The sequence below is a fragment of the Periophthalmus magnuspinnatus genome, chromosome 24 (genome assembly GCF_009829125.3).
Source record: "Periophthalmus magnuspinnatus isolate fPerMag1 chromosome 24, fPerMag1.2.pri, whole genome shotgun sequence".
Taxonomy (NCBI): Eukaryota; Metazoa; Chordata; class Actinopteri; order Gobiiformes; family Gobiidae; genus Periophthalmus; species Periophthalmus magnuspinnatus.
The window spans coordinates 22,161,652-22,178,991 of NC_047149.1; the positions used below are offsets into that span (position 1 = coordinate 22,161,652).

General features: G+C 38.3%; 1 protein-coding gene across 2 annotated transcripts in view; it reads right to left on the minus strand.

Moving 5' to 3' along the window:
• ccdc85cb (coiled-coil domain containing 85C, b) overlaps nucleotides 1–13,128 on the minus strand; it is a 99,596-nt gene extending 86,468 nt beyond the window's left edge. The window contains exon 1 of one of the 2 annotated variants that reach the window (XM_033991099.2): nucleotides 11,693–13,127. In XM_033991099.2, the coding sequence (XP_033846990.1) occupies nucleotides 11,693–12,416 (724 nt within the window). In that variant the 5' untranslated portion in view covers nucleotides 12,417–13,127. Of the gene's footprint in view, nucleotides 1–11,692 lie in introns of both variants that reach the window. The other variant, XM_033991100.2, reaches the window with a different exon arrangement.
• Nucleotides 13,129–17,340: the final 4,212 nt, after the last annotated feature.

Here is a 17,340-nt window from a genome sequence, read left to right on the forward strand (position 1 = left end):
TCTTTTATTGAATCGTTTTAGATAAATATTGTGATTTTAAATGTGCAATATAATGATTCACAGGTGTCTTATAGTAGACGCAAGCACAATATTTCTGCTTTACAAGTGTGTCTACAATGAAACAGGTACGATTTTGCCTTCTATTACGGCATTTGGGAAACCATTGAAAGCTAAAATTAAAATTGAAAAGAGCTTCAGTTAATGTGCCCATGTGAAATATTTTAATTTGTAGGTTTTTTCACCTGACATTACAGCCAAATAGGACCCACATATTTACTCACTGAGGTAGTCGTTGTCTATTTAACCCCACTGCAAAGTTGCTACATCGCTGGACCTCAGAAAGGACACAGAACTTTTTTTTCCCTCTCCTCCAAACACATTAACACTTACCCTTTTCTTTATTTCCTCCTTTTATCTCCCCTTTATCTAAGCCGTGTTCATTTAAAGGCACTTGGCAGCTGCAGACCAGGAGAACGCGCTCGGCTGTGCTAAAAAGGTCAACAGCCGTAAAAGCAGCAGAGACATTTATGAGCTCATCTGGACAATGTCATAGCAGCACTTTAACTTAATCTCATATAGATACTAACACGGCAGCCAAGGAACACTGAGGCCCTGACGCAGAGGCCCCAACGCAGACGCCCTGTGACAGCTTCATGTTTCAGACGCACTGGGTTAGAATTGGGTTACAGACCACCTAAGTGAAAACAGACTGGAATTACAAGTTGGTATTTGAGGTTATGAAACGTACAATTCCCGGCAAATGTTTCGGTGTAAGGGACGGGGAATGTGACAAAAAGTGCATATACTTTTTCCCCTCATATAGATCGATCACAACTTTTGAACATAAACCATACAGACTTTTAATAATGATCATTTAAAAGGGTCCTATATTACGCACAATTGACTCTCGTGAGCATTAAGTCGTGTTAAGAACAGCTTCTTCCCCTCTGCCGTTTGTCTCATGAACACTTTTTAATATCTGTACTATTGACACTTTAGAATATCTGCACTAAACTGGACACTTTGCAATACCAGTCACCTTAATAAGACATGTTTGCACTGCTGTTAGAGATAGATATATATAACAGCATCCTAAGTATTTTATTTTATTTTTAAGCATACCTTTTTTAACTTTATGCATGCCCTTATTTGTACTTATTCAGTGTTTTTGTGTTGCACTTTATCACCAAAACGTCCCTAGTTTGTGAGCTGTGTTGACTGACAATGGCAATAAAAGTCTTCTGATGTTATAATGTTGCTACCTCCTCAAAAATATACCTAATGCAAATGAATAATCCTGCGTTATTAGTCTGTCTACATGTCCACCTTGTGATGCCATGAAGTGTTAGTTTTCAAGATAGCAGCTGCGTTTTTGTATTTTGTTTCGTAGAGATTGAGTTTTCCAGGGCTGAAATTATCCAAATTAATCTAGTTAAAGTGTAAGGAGTTTAAAACCAAAGTAGAGCACTTCCTGTATTACCACATGACATCACAAGGTGGAACAGAGTGTTTTCTATTCGAGATAAGAACTCAGTCTAAATATGTAGTTTGTGCTTGAAACATGTGTGAATGAAACAAAACACAACTCCAGGTCTGTTTGTGATGACGAAACAACATTATAACATACACCAGAAAACGGTGTAATATGGAAATTTTCCTGCAAAGTTGGAACTCTGCTCCAAACCACATGCTTTTTCCGACAGAGGACTGGCTGCAGATCACTCGATTAAAAGAACTCCAGAATCGTGATTAAGATTAATTTAAAACGCACAGCACAGTACAGTATACAGTACAAAGTGATTTGATTGTCAGCTGGCAGGTTCTACGTAAAACTTGCCCTGGCCTTGCTCCTGTCTGATTAGTCATGCCTGCAGTATCTGATGGTAATAAACCTTAACCAGGAAATGACCTCTCCTTTGTACAACAATAGTCTCTGTCCTTCTTATAAACATTGAGATAGCATGAAATACAACTGAAACTATAGGGCTGTGTAAGATCAAGATGAAGATCCAGTCATGTGGTTTGGAGCAGAAAGAAAAACTTATTTTTATACAGCGCTTTCCACCTTCAAAGCTCTTTACATCCATGAACCACTCATCCATTCACGGTGGGTTAAGTGTTTTGCCCAGGGACACAACGACAGCGTTCATCTGTGGGAGCTGGAATCGCACCGACAACATGTGGGTCACCAAATCAGACCGCTCAACCAACGATTCTTGCAAAGATTTGTCCAGTTGATAGATTTAAACTTCATCTTTTGTTATGGATCAAACCTGGACAATTGAGGGTTTACACCACATGTGTCAAACTCAAGGCCCGTGGGCCAAATGCGGCCCGCCACGTCATTTTATGTGGCCCACGACAAAGTAAATTAAAAGGTATGACTGTTTTAAAATGTCAGTTTATCATTAGATACACAGTTAAACAGCCATTTTTTCATATCTATGCAAATCCATATGCAATATTTGTAACTTGAATAAGTAATAAAACTTCTTAATTAACAAGATAAAAATGTAGTGACATTTATCTTAGTTACATCTGGCCCTTTGAGAGCAACCATTCTGTTGATGTGGCCCTTCGTAAAAATGAGTTTGACATCCCTGGTTTACACAGACAATGATGTTTACGTCGAGAGCGGGATTCGAACCGCCAACCTTCGGATCAAGGGACAAACATTTTACCAAATGAGCTACTGTCATGAGAATAAAATGAATATAGAAACTGACTGATTGATACTTTTGGGTTTCTGTCCTTCTGTAAAGTTGGCAAATCAACTTGAGACTTGAGTTGAAACTAAACTTCATGGATGAGCTGTTTTGATTGCATTTCAAATTGTACAATCTGGCATTACTAACTACTGATTTTGATAAGAGATTGATTTTATTATTCAAAATTAAAACGTGTCTCTGCACGGGCACGCACAGATGGGTGGAAATCAGCCCCGGGCGCGACTTGGGCGTGTTTACATCAACATCGACCAAACTGATTTACAAGGAAATTGAAAATTATCTTTACATACCATCTAGATTAGTACACCTACGATTTAGAGCGGCAACTGAGATGTCACAATATCAAATTTTAGGATTTCTATGAGAAGAAGAGTCAAGATTTCGCGATTATTCACAGCAACTGGAAACATGAATAAACAGATCCTTGTTCAGACTGTCTAACGTAGTACCAATGCACGAGTATGTGACCAGCTTTATGAAAATGAACGTTCTGAATGAAAAAAAAATCAAGTCAAAAGCTCTGTACGTGATTTAAAACGTGGAAACAGGTTTAGTTCATTTCAAACAGTTTGCAGTGATCCAAATGGAGTTACCTGCATCCCAAGCATCCGTTATTCACAGCAACGAGCACTTTTATAGACGCTTTTTACAACTTTCAGGAGCAGAGCTTTACCATCACAGTTTAGCGACCAACAATTAGCATGCCAACTGCACTCTTCCTGATTCTCGGACAATTAAACGCTTTATAATTAAGATCAGACAGCACACAACAGGCATTTTAAGAGCTTAAGAGCTGCTTATTAGATATGAATGGATTTTTTTTTTCCATGGGCGATACTGATAGCTCTATCGACATTTTTAGGACAATTTTATGCCGTTTAAATTTGCTAAAAACTCCCCCTAAGCCCCTTTTTTTAATGCAGACGTACAAGAGAACTGTGTAATCACGTGTTGCCAGCTATGTCTTTGTATTAAAGTGTTAATATGAAGCTTTGTTTGTATTTTTAGGCAGCAGACTGTCCAAAAACAAAGTATCGATCACAATAAACGTACTTGTGCAAGCCCCGTTTTGCTCAAATACATGGAAACCAGGCAGCTAACATTGAAGCTGACTTTTCTGGAGTGTAGACCGACTTATTTTTGCTTCTACAGTTCTCACGTTTATCAAATAGCTATAGATTCATTAGTGACTTGCGGAATTACAATTATTAACCAAATAATCCTGACGTCCCTATTGGCAACGCTTTAAACATTTCTATCCAACGTCTTTAGACAAACACGTGCACACTTTGTCCCCCTAAAAGGACGGGGAGCGGGGAGAGGGGGCGAGGGGAGGGGGGAGCTTGTCGTCCGTGTCAACGCACAAGAAATTTAATTAAGCAGACAGCGGGAAGCCACGGAAACCAACCTCCTTTACGCTCTATATGTATATATGCCCCGCACCAGTCACCCCTGCCCTGAAGACTCCACCCCCTGCACGTCCTGAATAACTCCTTACCACCGTCAGGCCCCTCCCACTTCACAGAAACGGGGTTCTCTTACTGGAACCCCCTTTTTTACAAAAACAGGGCCTCAATCGAAAAGAGTTGGAAATCATGACTCAGTTCCTTTTCACCAGTGGCAGTGACGTAATCCCAGTATAAGCATCTCAATAGTAGGATTTCCTGGTTACTTTGACGAAGGAGCCAGCGAAAAGTTTTGAGTCAGTCCACACTTGGCTGGGACTCAGTTATATTAGTTGCAGCCAAGTGTGTAGTCTACTTCATAAACTGCCGGAACGTCTCATTTGCTTGTTAATCATTGATACAAGAACATTTAATACAAGATCACAGGCTTGTATAAGTCTAAAGGCTCGCTGCCGAAAAACTGCGGTGGAGGGAAAGTGCTTTTGGTTGTTTTCCTTCACAAAAATTGAATATATTTGAAGGACAAGCAAAATTAAACACATAGGTGCCACAAATACAATGTAACAATCTGCTAACGAACATTTATATTCACGTTTGCACCTGTTTTTAATGTTTTAAATTGACTTTTTTTTGTATTTTCTCCGTTTTGAACAAGAAAAGGAGAGTCTAAGTGCTCCGACTGGGCTCTCCCTATATAAGTAAAGTTAAACTATTATGTTTTCTCATTTTTATTTACCTGGAATGTTCCACAGTAAGGCATTAAACTGATCCACCGTCCATTTATTCATTTATATGTGTTTCTATTGCTCAAAAATACCTTGAAAAAAACGTGCTTTATTACTGTGAGCAGTGTCACCTCTCCCCAAATCTGACCCATAATTTGGTCTTTTGAGGTCACCTGCTTGTCTCCATGGAGATAGATATATTACTGCTTTGCTTGGAATATCCCACAATATGACATTAAACTTCTGAGTAAAGCAAGATGGACAGATTTACGCTAATAATTAAAAGGTCCTGTATCACGCAAACACAGGACCTGACTCTTCTGAGATTTACATCATGTTAGAACATTGTTACTTCCTCAAAAACAGACCTGGAGTTGTGTTTTGTTTCATTCACACATGTTTAAGTAATGCAGCATTTTTAGTTTGTTTATATCTCCAAAGCTCAAAATGCTCTGTTCCACCTTGTGATGTCATGAAGCAGTATCTTTCAAGTTAACAGCTACTTTTTACCTTTAGTTTAGTAGAAATTAGCTATTCTAGTGCTGAAATTATCCAAATGATTCTCGTGAAGGTGTGTGGAGTTTAAAAACACAGTAGAGCACTTCCTGTATTACCACATGATGACATCACAAGGTGGAACAGAGTATTTTCTGTTTGAGAGAAGAACCCAGCCTAAATATGTAGGATTTGTGTGTTAAACATGTGTAAATGAAACAAAACACAACTCTGGGTGTGTTGGTGATGAGGAAACAACATTATAACATCATAAATTATCGTAGTATAGCCCTTTAACGGTGAGATATCAATAATACATAAAGCAAAACACAAAAGTTATAGTCCCAAAAGTGGCGGGAATGTCTTTAAACTCCCCCATGCGTGTTGTAAACCCTCCTCCCTTTTTCCAGTGTATGCACAGATGCTGTTCATTTAGAGTTTGGCTGCCGATCGTGGAGCCTGTCTCCTAAAAGCCCGGGGGACGCACTGGCATTTGGACGACATTAAATAAAGGGACTCTGAAGAAGACCTCACACAGCCAACAGACCTGACCCAACAACACCACCTCCCCGCTCACATTTCAGCAGATCTGGGCCGTGTTCAAGTGCACATGTCAGAGAAGAAGAAGGAGCTAGGGACAACCTGCAGGCAAATCATGTACTATTCAAAGTACTCAGGAATTATTGATTGAGATGGAAGCTGGAGCATTGTTCTATATGGAGTTACTTCCTGCTTCTAATGCACATAAAACTTGTAGAACATTTTAATCTAGGGACAATACATCACCTATTAGCAGTGGTGCATGAAGTACTAAATTGTGTTAGTCAAGTAAAAAGTACAGATACAGAGGTAAAAAGTTACTCAAGTAAAAGTATCACATGAAAAAATCTACTTAAAAGTATTAAAGTGCTGTTTAAAATTGTACTTTTAGAGTAAAAAAATAAATAAAAATAAAAGTATTGTGTGGTTAATTTGGGTTAAATGTAGTGATATTGATTTCAAAATTAAACATATTTTTGGTCAACAGAAACAATACGAATCAGTTTCTTTAATTTTTCTTATGAATTTTGTGTATTTATTTTTGTTTTGCTCAAACCTGAAGCTTGAACTCGAAAACTTTAGTCAGGATGTTTCTACGAACATGGTCAAAATAACCCCTCAAATCATCTGAAAAGTACTTTTTACTTTCCAGTTTAGTTAAAAAATGTAGTGGAGCAGAAAGTACAGATACTGCTCTCAAATGCAGTGAAGTAAAACTAAACTTAAGTACTTTTTACAGTGGATACTTTTAAGTACAGATACCTGAAAATTCTACTTAAGTACTTTACTTTTCACTACTGCCCAAGATATAAATGTTGATGTTTACTCAGTCCTGTTCAAAATGTAGAGAAGTAGAAATTACAGATACTGCTCTCAAATATAATGAAGTAAAAGTAAAAAGTCCCACTGTAAAATGTACTTAAGTAGAATTTTACTTACTTTACTACTTTTACTTCGTCACCTTCCACCACTGTCTATAAGAATTGCAAATATTACCGGTATATGAATGCAAAACTAGATACAAAAACAAAAAGAATTGCTTGTCTGTCAATGCCAAAATAAGATTGAAATTTAATTCTAGCTAAAAAAAATATAGTCCAAGGCCAAGCAGAGATCACTATCATGAGCAAAAAGCAGCCATGTTACTTTCTCTTGGCAGTTATTAGGACAAATGGACAGTACGAGTATGAGAGGAGACGTTTGCGTGTGTGTTTTCTCAAGAACATAACATTTCAATAGTAGAACAGTGGGTCATTTTTACCCACGTCATTTTTTTATGTAAATCGAAATCAATATTAATCAAAACGCTAAATGAAATTGAAAAAATGCAATTTGAATGGCTGCAAAAAAGGTCCTGTAAAGAGAACAATATAACCCGTCTAAATGGAGTCTTTCTGTGTGCGAAATCTGAGATGGCGTCACTTTAAATCTCGATTAACTCAAACGCGCAGGAGTCTTGTGTTAGTTTAGCAGTTCATATTTCAGCGCGCTCTGCTCTTACGGCGCTGGTACTGAATGTATTAAAAATGTGCTCTCGAAGAACGACAAATGTATCGATGATGAGAGAAAGATGGTGTTGATTATTGTAAGTTTGAAATTATTGTACAAATGTGATGCATTGAAGCTCAGTGGTAGAGCAACAGCGCATATGTCTCTGTGTTACGAGTTCAAATCCAACTTCGAACTGTTTTAATGCCTCTAAAACCACAGCGATAATATAAAGTTGTGATGTTTTATTAGGGTAAAAATGACCCAATGGCAATAAAAGTAGTGAAGTACTGTAGTAAAGTATACATTTTAGGTATCTGTATTTTGCTTAAGTAGAGTTTACAGTGGGTACTTTTCTACTTTTACTTCAAAAATGTAGTGGAGCAGAAAGTACAGATACCTGCTCTCAAATGCAAACTGAAGTGGACTCGAAAGTAAAAGTATATTTTTGTTATTGTCTGACGTCTATTGAAAAGGCAGAGCTCAAAATCTGATCGAAATACTTTAACTTTTTACTCTTTAAGTATATTTTTTAACTGGGTACTTTAATACTTTTACTTAAGTCATTTTTTTTTCATGTGATACTTTTACTTTTACTTTGGTATCTGTACGTTTACTTCACAACATTAAGCACTTCGTCAGCCACTGCTTAATAGTGACTCTAATGTTAATGACATTCACTTCCTGGGATGCAAAACCATAGGACCTTACATGTGACTGCAGTTTTATAAGGATTTGTGGCTTTTCCCCATCTATATTCCCAATGCTGAGCAGCTCTTGGCGTCCACCCATGTGCAAGCTAAACAGGGCTTAGTGTCCTCCTGTGCCATCGCTGCTTTTTCATCATCTCCCAAGCTTTCCTCCAGCTTAGTATTAGTCTTTAAAAAAAAAAACAGCGGCATTGATTTCTGGTTTCATGTCAACCTTTTGAAACTGTACCCTGTAAGGTAGAAGTGGGAGATGTATCTAGGGTGACCAGGCATTACCGTTTACGCGGGACAGTCCCAGTTTAAAGCCCTGTGTCCTCTGTCCTAGTAGATTCATCCAAAGCCAGTGATTTGCTGCAGTTTTATTCAAGAAATGTCCCAGGTGTTGCTATTTTTGACCAATTTGAGCAGCCCGCTAACAATAAAAAGAGGAATAAACTGTTATCCGTTTAGCCAAAATACAATAAAATAGCTTGAAAATGACCAGAACATAAATAAAATGTACTTAGTTGCACTGATTGAAGTCTCTCAGATTATATACTGACTCACAAGTACAATTTTTCACAATTTTATTATGACCACCCCACTATCCCAAACCGGGAGTCTCCCAGTTTTTGTTTTTGAAAATATGGTCATCCTAGAAATATCAAAACATGGATAGTGTCATCTTGGAATCTGAAGTATATTGTCTTGAAATCTAAGAAAAATTACCTCACAGACAAAATACATGCAGTGTAATCTCCAAACAAGGGCATATAGTTATAATTTATGACACCAGTGGATCATTAAATGAATACGGCTTAGATAAAGGGAAGATAAAAGGAGGAAATAAAGAAAAGAGAAGGGTTAATGTGTTTGGAGGAGAATGCTGTCTGAGGTTCGGCGATGAAGCAACTTTGCAGTGAGGTTAAACAGACAACAACAACGCCAGTGAGTAAATATGTGGGTCCTACTGGCCTTTTTATGTAAATTTAAATATTTCACATGGGCACACTAACCGAAACTCTTTTCAATTTAAATTTTAGCTTTCAATGGTTTCCCAAATGGCATAATAGAAGGCAAAATTATACCGGTTTCATTGTAGACACACTTTCTCTTCCTAAAAGGTGTAAAGTAGATCTATTGTGCTGGTGGATCATTATGTTGCACGTTTAAAATCGCAATATTCATCTAAAACAACTTAATAAAAGAAACAAATCCGCTGACTTCCGCGTTAGAAAACTGCAGTGCCCAATGGGAGCTGGCGTCGCCGTAAACGTCATCACAACAAAGTGCCGTAGAGCTGTCGGCCCCCCCGAGTAGCGGATTTTTTTTTTTCATTTGTACCAAAATGACTAACTGCCAAATCTAACATGCATCATCGAATAAAATAATAAAATTGAAGAACATAGTAAGTAGAGAGCAGTGGGTGCACGGCAGTGGCGGTGAAAGCGGGGGTTGATCAGCAATATGGCGTCTGAAAATAAGCGATTAAAGATTGCTAAAACTCACTCCAAAAACAACTTTGAAAAGGTAAATGAAGGAAGCAACTATAACACAGTTAAAAGCTCTGAAAAGTCAAATTTTGCATGATAGGTCTGCTTTAAAATACAAAAAATATTAATCTGAATATTGTAACTGAGATAAAACAAAAAATATTAAGACATCCAGATATACATTTTTACCGATATCACCCACATCTGCCCTAAACAGACAAAAGAGCTCTTCCATCATCAGACGGAACATTAACCAAATAACAAACGAGAAAAAAAATCAATTTGCTTAAAAACCCTTCAACTAGCTATTAGCACAAGTCCTTTTTCCCCTGAAGGAGCAGAGAGGCAGTGACCTGAATCAGCACGGCTCTGAGAACGACGGGTGGACGCCGGACTGAAAAGGCCACTTATGGATGCGGCGAGCGTCCATGTGGCAGTGCGTTATAATCACCCCAATCAAGACCCCGTGAGAGGTTAAGCTCGGCCCCCCTCTTGATAATCCCACACAGCAGCACTTCTGATCAACATATGCTCTTATACTGCAATCAAGTTAGCTTCACAACACCGAACAGTCAGACAGCGTTTTATAGAATATGTTATGTGGCCTCAAAATGACCCAGCAGACATGTTCTCATACACGTCCCGCTGAACACTCAAGTTGCAGTGTGTACATGTAAACAAGTTATTATCATTATGGCCATATATTGACTAGACTGTGGTTTGCGTTTGAATTATTGTAAATATATGCAGCAAGGCCACTCAAGATAATTACTATATCGACCATAGACGGTATAAAGAAATGGATTAAAAGGAGTGTGACGTCACCCATAGCGTTCGGCTCCAGCTAAATGAAGCTTGTCGAGGCACGAGTATCATAGCAACCAAAGCGCCAATCTGGTTAATACGGACATTTTTAAGATTGAAATGACGAGCTTGACTGCAGTGTTTACAGAGAGAGGCAACAGTTTTCTATTGTAAAGTGAAATGGAGCCAGAGTTTCTCACTTAGCAGGTTAACTATGTCCATTTCTACGTACAGTCTGTGATATCAACTTATCGTTCAATGAATAACAGATCGAAACGTCATTTTGGGGCGTCAGTATTTATCGTATATACCTTTTCTTTGTATTGGTGGGGTTATTTTTTTGCAATATGATTATAAATCCAAATAATACTGTACATTTAGAATAGCTTTTCATTTTCGGGGGATAATTCTGCTTTATGGTTTGATTTCTATATTATTGTTTATCGTCTACATTCATTAAAGCAATATATCGTGCTTTAAACTGTGTTATCATGACAGCCCTACATGCAGCAAAGTAAAAGCTAAAGAAATTCTTGGTCAATTCTTTCGTGGCAAGTTCTCAAAACCATCTTGTGTTTCTATGATCTCACCATGAAGCATCTGACCAAAAAAAAAAAAAAAAAACCCTCACAATTCACTCCAGCTCCATGTGTTCTCCTTTTTACTGTTTGTGCGTATCCTTATAATCCCAGTAAAATAATGATTTGACAAAGTAAGAATCGATTAAACCAACTAAAGGTCCACATTTTGTCTATAGTTTCACTTTTTGTAGAAAACATAAATCCCTCGGCATCAGAACTTCAAATGTTTACGAACAGGACAGAGAACAAGAAAGCAGTAATTACACAAACTTAACTGTAACCCAAAGTATATGCACACAGGCCTAGTTAACACGCTCAGTTCAATGTTTTTTAAAGTTGGCCTATCTTAACCTGTGATGAAAATTAGTTTGACATTTCTGTGTGAAGGTTACAGATGTATTTACTAGTACATACATTAGTGAAGTTGGTATTTTTGGCATGAAGCTTGTGCTACAGTGAAACAAAACTAAAAACAATTCACAAAAGACGAACAAATCAGCAGCTTTCACAGAAGAATACAACTATTGCGACTGATAACTGTGCTGTTCAGACTCTAATCACACATGTACCTTTGACATAGTTCACATTAATTAAAGTTATCTTGCTTAATAATACAGTAGTAGTGTGTAGTAGCAGAGACAGTAACTGCAGGTAGTATTTTGGACTGATCACAAATTACAGGGCAGCCAGGTGTGTCCACTCACTCAGCAGGTAAAAGGTGTTAAGTGCAGCTTTAACTCACCATTGAGCCCATTGGGGATGCTCCTGTGATGAGGGGGTGCTGACAGATCATCCATAGACCTCCTCATGTTGGGCCCCAGCTTAGTGTTCTCTGCCCCGGGCTTGTGTATGTGGTTATGGTTGTGGTTGTGGTGGTCCGGACTCCCCGCGCTGCCCGTGCTGGAGGTGCTACTGCCATCCCCCACGTCCCTCACTGTCCCGCTGCCCCCGTTCAGGTTACTCAGGCTGGACTGCGAGTCTATGGAGCTCCTGGACCCTGCGCCGTTCCTCTCCTCATCCAGCATAAGTATGATTTCTTTCAGTTCGTTGTTTTCCCTTAACACGCTCTCCTGGTTGGACTCCAGCTCCTTTAACTTCATCACATAAGTCCCGACTTCTTTCCACATGGCGCTGGCTGTGAACCTTCCAAACCTTTGCCACTCCCGGGACAGCTTCTTCCCTTTCTGTCTGTCATCATCCAGAAAGCAGCAAAGTTCTCGCAGCTCGTGGTTGTCATCTTGGAGTTTTTGGTTGATGTCCTTTAAACTCCGGATCTCGTGGAGGTGCACCTGCAAGCGCCTGTTGATGTCCTTCATCATGTTCCCGTGCTCAATCATCAAGTTCATTTTCTCCCCGTCAACCCTCCTTAATCTCCGGACCAGCTCCTCTTTGCTGCAACGGAGCAAGTCATCGTCGGACAGCTGGTTCAAGTCCTCACACGGACCATCGGACTGATTCTTTGCCATTTTGGTCCAGAAATGTGGTTCGTTTCCAAAAGCGCAGCGACAAATTAACTGTCAAAACTCATCCAGCCAAGCTTTAGTTGTGGAATTGTGTTAAAATACGAATACATTGTCCAAAATATGCCAAAATAACGCGGAATGCTGATGCGCTCCTTTCACCTTTCAATAGGCCAATTGTAAGAATAATATTGAGTAACGCGTGGACCAACTGGTTGCTTTCTTTGGAAAAATGTGTGTTTTGAGAATACTAACACTCACATTCCATTAAAAATCACGCGTTTCCAGTCTGTATCCAAGCACGTTACAAGGTTGTGTCCCTGTTCCCTCGTTCTGTCACTTCAATGCAACGTGCGCTGCGTTCCCGTCATATCACTCCATTAAAACGAAAAGAAAAACATTTGCGCGTTCCTCCTCAGATCCAGGCGTCTCTCGGATCCAAAGTGCGTGCGCTTGGTAAACGGTGCACCTCTGGCGGCCTACTTTATTCACCGGTGGATTGGTTCACATCAGCGCCCTTTCGGGATAAGCCTCTTTAGCTGAGAGAGCGAGCGAGGATTCCACTCCACACAGCACTGGCCATCACACAACAACGCGAGCAGGAATTAGCAGCGTGCCCCCCTCCTCCTTGTCCAAACACTTGGGTTTGAAATCATTCAAGAGGATTTCAGCCAACACGGCCAATCAAGACGCGGGAGAGGAGTGGGCAGCAGGTAGACGGAGACGTGCGTGAAGCTTCGGAACGCACCAAGCTCAGCCCTCTTAAAGCGACAGGCGCGCTACTACTGGATCATTCAGACTTGCTTAATATGATATCTGTTTACAATTTTACTAATAAAGCACTGTGCAGTCTGTAGAAGAAGTTAGAGTTGCTTCTTTATGTGCCAAACTTTACAAAAAGACGTGCGTAATTTGGTCGTTTTGGCACAATTACGCATGACGCATACACCTTCCACTGAAATTATTATTCGTTTTGGTTTCGCTCTAATAGATTACCAATTTTATTCATTACTTTTGATGATAAAACTATTCTCAAGGGAGCTCAAGTTTGAATGCTTTTTAGAGCACGTAAACAAACAGGTGCACAGATTTCATTGTAGCGTTGCAGCGCCCCCCGGTGTTTCTCAGGAGTAATGGCCAAGAGATCATACAAAAGATATTTCCAGTTTCTCTTTCTGGAAATATCTTTTGTATGATCATTCTCTTTTTTACACTTAGGCTGAAGGTCGTTGTCCTTGTACACAAATATAGTCCTAATCCTGAAATTAGGGATAATCATTTCTAAAAACCTAGTTTATAAAAGTCCTTTAAATAGTTATTAGCCTATGCAATACTACTCTTGGCACTAATGCTTGAAAGTGACAAAAACATGATAGCACTTCAGTTTATTTATTTATTTATTTATTTATTTAGTTAGTTATTTGATTGGGACAGTGCATGCTAATGAACAGACATGACACAACCTCAATGGAAACACACTGAACTATAGCCAGGTCACAAAAAAAGTTCAGATAGGTTTGGTCATCCTTTTGTCCAGTGCATATATCTGACAGACAGTGCACTCTCCCTTCCAAAGACCACTCAAAAATGCAACATCTGAAACAATTCAAAGGATGATGATTTTACAAAAACATTGTCTCATTTCATTGTTTTGCAGATGACACTCAAATACATCTGCCAGACCACAATCAAAGCTCTGCGGGACAGTCTCCAGGATGTGCAGACTTGGCTGAGCTCAAACTCCCTGAACTTAAACCAAAATAAAACTGAGAGTGTGGTGTTGGGCCAAACTAACTAAGACAGGCTCAAGACTAGACGTGACAGAGCCTTTTCTGTAGCAGCACCCAGACCATGGAACAGCCTCCCTCAGCCTGTCAGATCCTCTCAGTCTTTAATGTATTTTAAGACTAGACTGAAACCCCACCTCTTCTCCATGGCATTTAATACTAGCTACACAGGATATCATAGTGTTTTATTGATGTTTTATTGTTCTTGCCTATATCTTATTGTCTGTATTTGTTTTGTTTTGAGATTTTTTTGTTGTTTGTTTTGTTTACTTTTTATATGAAGTACTTTGAGCAACTGAAATTGTATTTAAATGTGCTATATATATAAAAACTGAACTAAAATAAACATGAATTATGGCAAACAACTTTTTTTTTCCAATTCAGGCTTATGGCAAGCTTTTACAATAGCCTTTCTTTGAGCCAGTCTTCTAGAAACAACATCATTAGACTATTTTTATCATATCATATCATATCATATCATGTATTGGTCAAAGTATGATAAAAGGTTATTTTGTAGGCCTATGTTTGTTATTTTCCACAACTACTGCTTGCTATTAGCCTACATTTTAGATGAATATTTGACACCCCTCCCTTTGAGTAGGCTTCATTTCAGTGCACGGCCCTTTTTAAGCCCGTCTATTTGACTCAGCGAGTTTTACACTTTAATCTAATTACCCTATTAAGCTTTAATTTTCAGTTGTAAGCTAAATGTAATATTTCATCCTACTTAGTGGGACCAGATTTTCAAAATTCAGAACTGGGACACACTTGGGTTGGGATGTTTGGGATGGTTGGAATGGTTGGTATAAATAAAACTGTGAAAAGAGCTTGTAACATTGTCCATTCTTGACTCTTACAGATCAGTATATAATCTGAGGGACTTCTGCTGGTGCATTTGTTTGCTTTATGCTAATTTTTAAGTAAAACAAGGCAAGTTTAGTTGTCCAGCACAATTCTACACAAGGTAATTCAAAGTGCTTTACAGAATAAGAAAGACATTAAAATCACAATACAACAAATCAAAACAAAAGACGAGGTTTAAATCTGTCAACTGGACAAATCATTGTAAGAGTAAAGACGTTTCACTGCTCATCCAAGCCGCTTCTTCAGTTCTGGTCAAATTACTGGTGGACGCTGCTTTATATCTATTTGAAGGGAGCTAACCACACTGGAAATGTAAACTTCTACTGTCTCCAGTTTCAACTGAAACTACTCTATTCAACCTTTAACTACCCTGCAATCTGACCAGAACTGAAGAACCAGCTTGGATGGGCAGTGAAACTTCATTCAACGTCTTCATTCTTACAACGATTTGTCCAGTTGACAGATTTAAACTTCATCTTTTACTATGGATCAGACCTGGACAACTGAAGGATTACACAGATAACAAATCAAAACATAAATAATCACAAATAATCATCATAAAATTAACATTAAAGGAGAAAAGTGCAGAATAAAAACCTTTCAGTCATATGCACAGGTAAACAGAACTGTTTTGAGCCTGAGTTTAAACATTCAAGCATGGTTTTTCTGTATTTTTACTAAACAAATGACAATATATTCGATTACTTGCTATTGACAAGTGGCAAATTGATCAAAAATAGCACCAACTGAGACTTTTCTCCCTAATTTTTGGATAAATCTGCTGGGACAGAGGACACAGAACTCAAAAGGGGAGTGTCCCAGGTCAATAGGGACATCCTGTCACTCTAATCCTACTGTAACCTAATAGTTTGCATGTGTTTATGAATGAGGCTTTCCTTAGGCTTTTATTTACACATTTTATTGCCAGAAGTGCATGCATTTGTATTGAAACATGAATAAATGTGTAAAATACCTGCTGAAACGTGCGTAGTGGGCGTAAACATGGACCAGAACCATCCATTCTGCTTTTACAAAACACACAGTGAATGAAGTGAAGAGAGGAGGAGGACGCTACGTTCACCAAAATGGACCTCCTGCAGGAATAACAGCGTAAGAAACAGATCATTTCTATTGCAATTACCTAGTTTGAAAGTTAAACACTTGCTAAATCACCATTGCTGCTCAAACATTGTGGAAATTTGGGATTTACGTGAGATTTGTTGCGAAAAGATGACTGACTGCTAGCATCGCGAGCTAAGTTAGCCTCTGTTGCTAAGAAACGTTACACGGGTTAGCATAGCAATATAAGCATCGCGTTAATGTAGCATGCTAGCACGGGTCTAAGGTTATATTTAAGGGTATAAAAGCGTTGTGTTGTGAATTGTAGCTGATGTTAAACGCTTTGGGAGCAGGGCAGACATGGCTGTGCCCGATCAGCTGTTGTTGTTGTCGTTGCTATGTTATTACACCCAGACAGCTGTTCTTTTCGACCACTAAAACCCTGCTAACAATGCTAAAACAGCTAGCAGCGTGTTATTACAATTTGTCTAGTAGATAAAGCTCATCAAACATGTAAAATCTAAAGAAATGAACAACAATCTTTAAATCTTTTTATGTTTACAAATGGCCGTTGGTTGTGTTCTATTAAATTGCCACCAGGGGGAGCTGTTGTGTACATGCGTTTACCATATCTTCAATGCAAATGTTTATTATAGGTTTTTATTTATTATTTCACACTATTTTACACTTCACTGTTGATCAGATCCGTGCAAGGACATTGTTATATAGTTTATGAGAAGAGTGAAAGAATATTTGTGGCTTAGAATTCCAAATTAAACCTAACCTCTGTCTTTTATTACTTCAGTAGTCTAGGAGTTGACTTAAATGGCTGCAGTCCTTGGTTTTACTACTAGTCTACTTTTAGCAGTTTCCAGAATAGGTGTTAGGGAAATGCAGTTACTTTATGCAGCAGACTAAAAGAACAACCTGATGATTATTATTATTATCATCATTATTATTATTATTATTTTTTAATTAATTAATTTATTTATTCATTCATTCAGTTACTCATCCATTTATTTATTTATTTATTGACGTACCCTATCAAGCTTTAATTATCAGAAGAAAAATGCAGTTACTTTATGTGACTAAAAGAACAACCTGATTATTATTATTATTATTTATTTTATATATTTAAAAAAAAAAAAAATCATTCATTTTTAACGTATTGATGTACCCTATCAAGCTTTAATTATTAGTTTAAGCAAAATGTAATATTG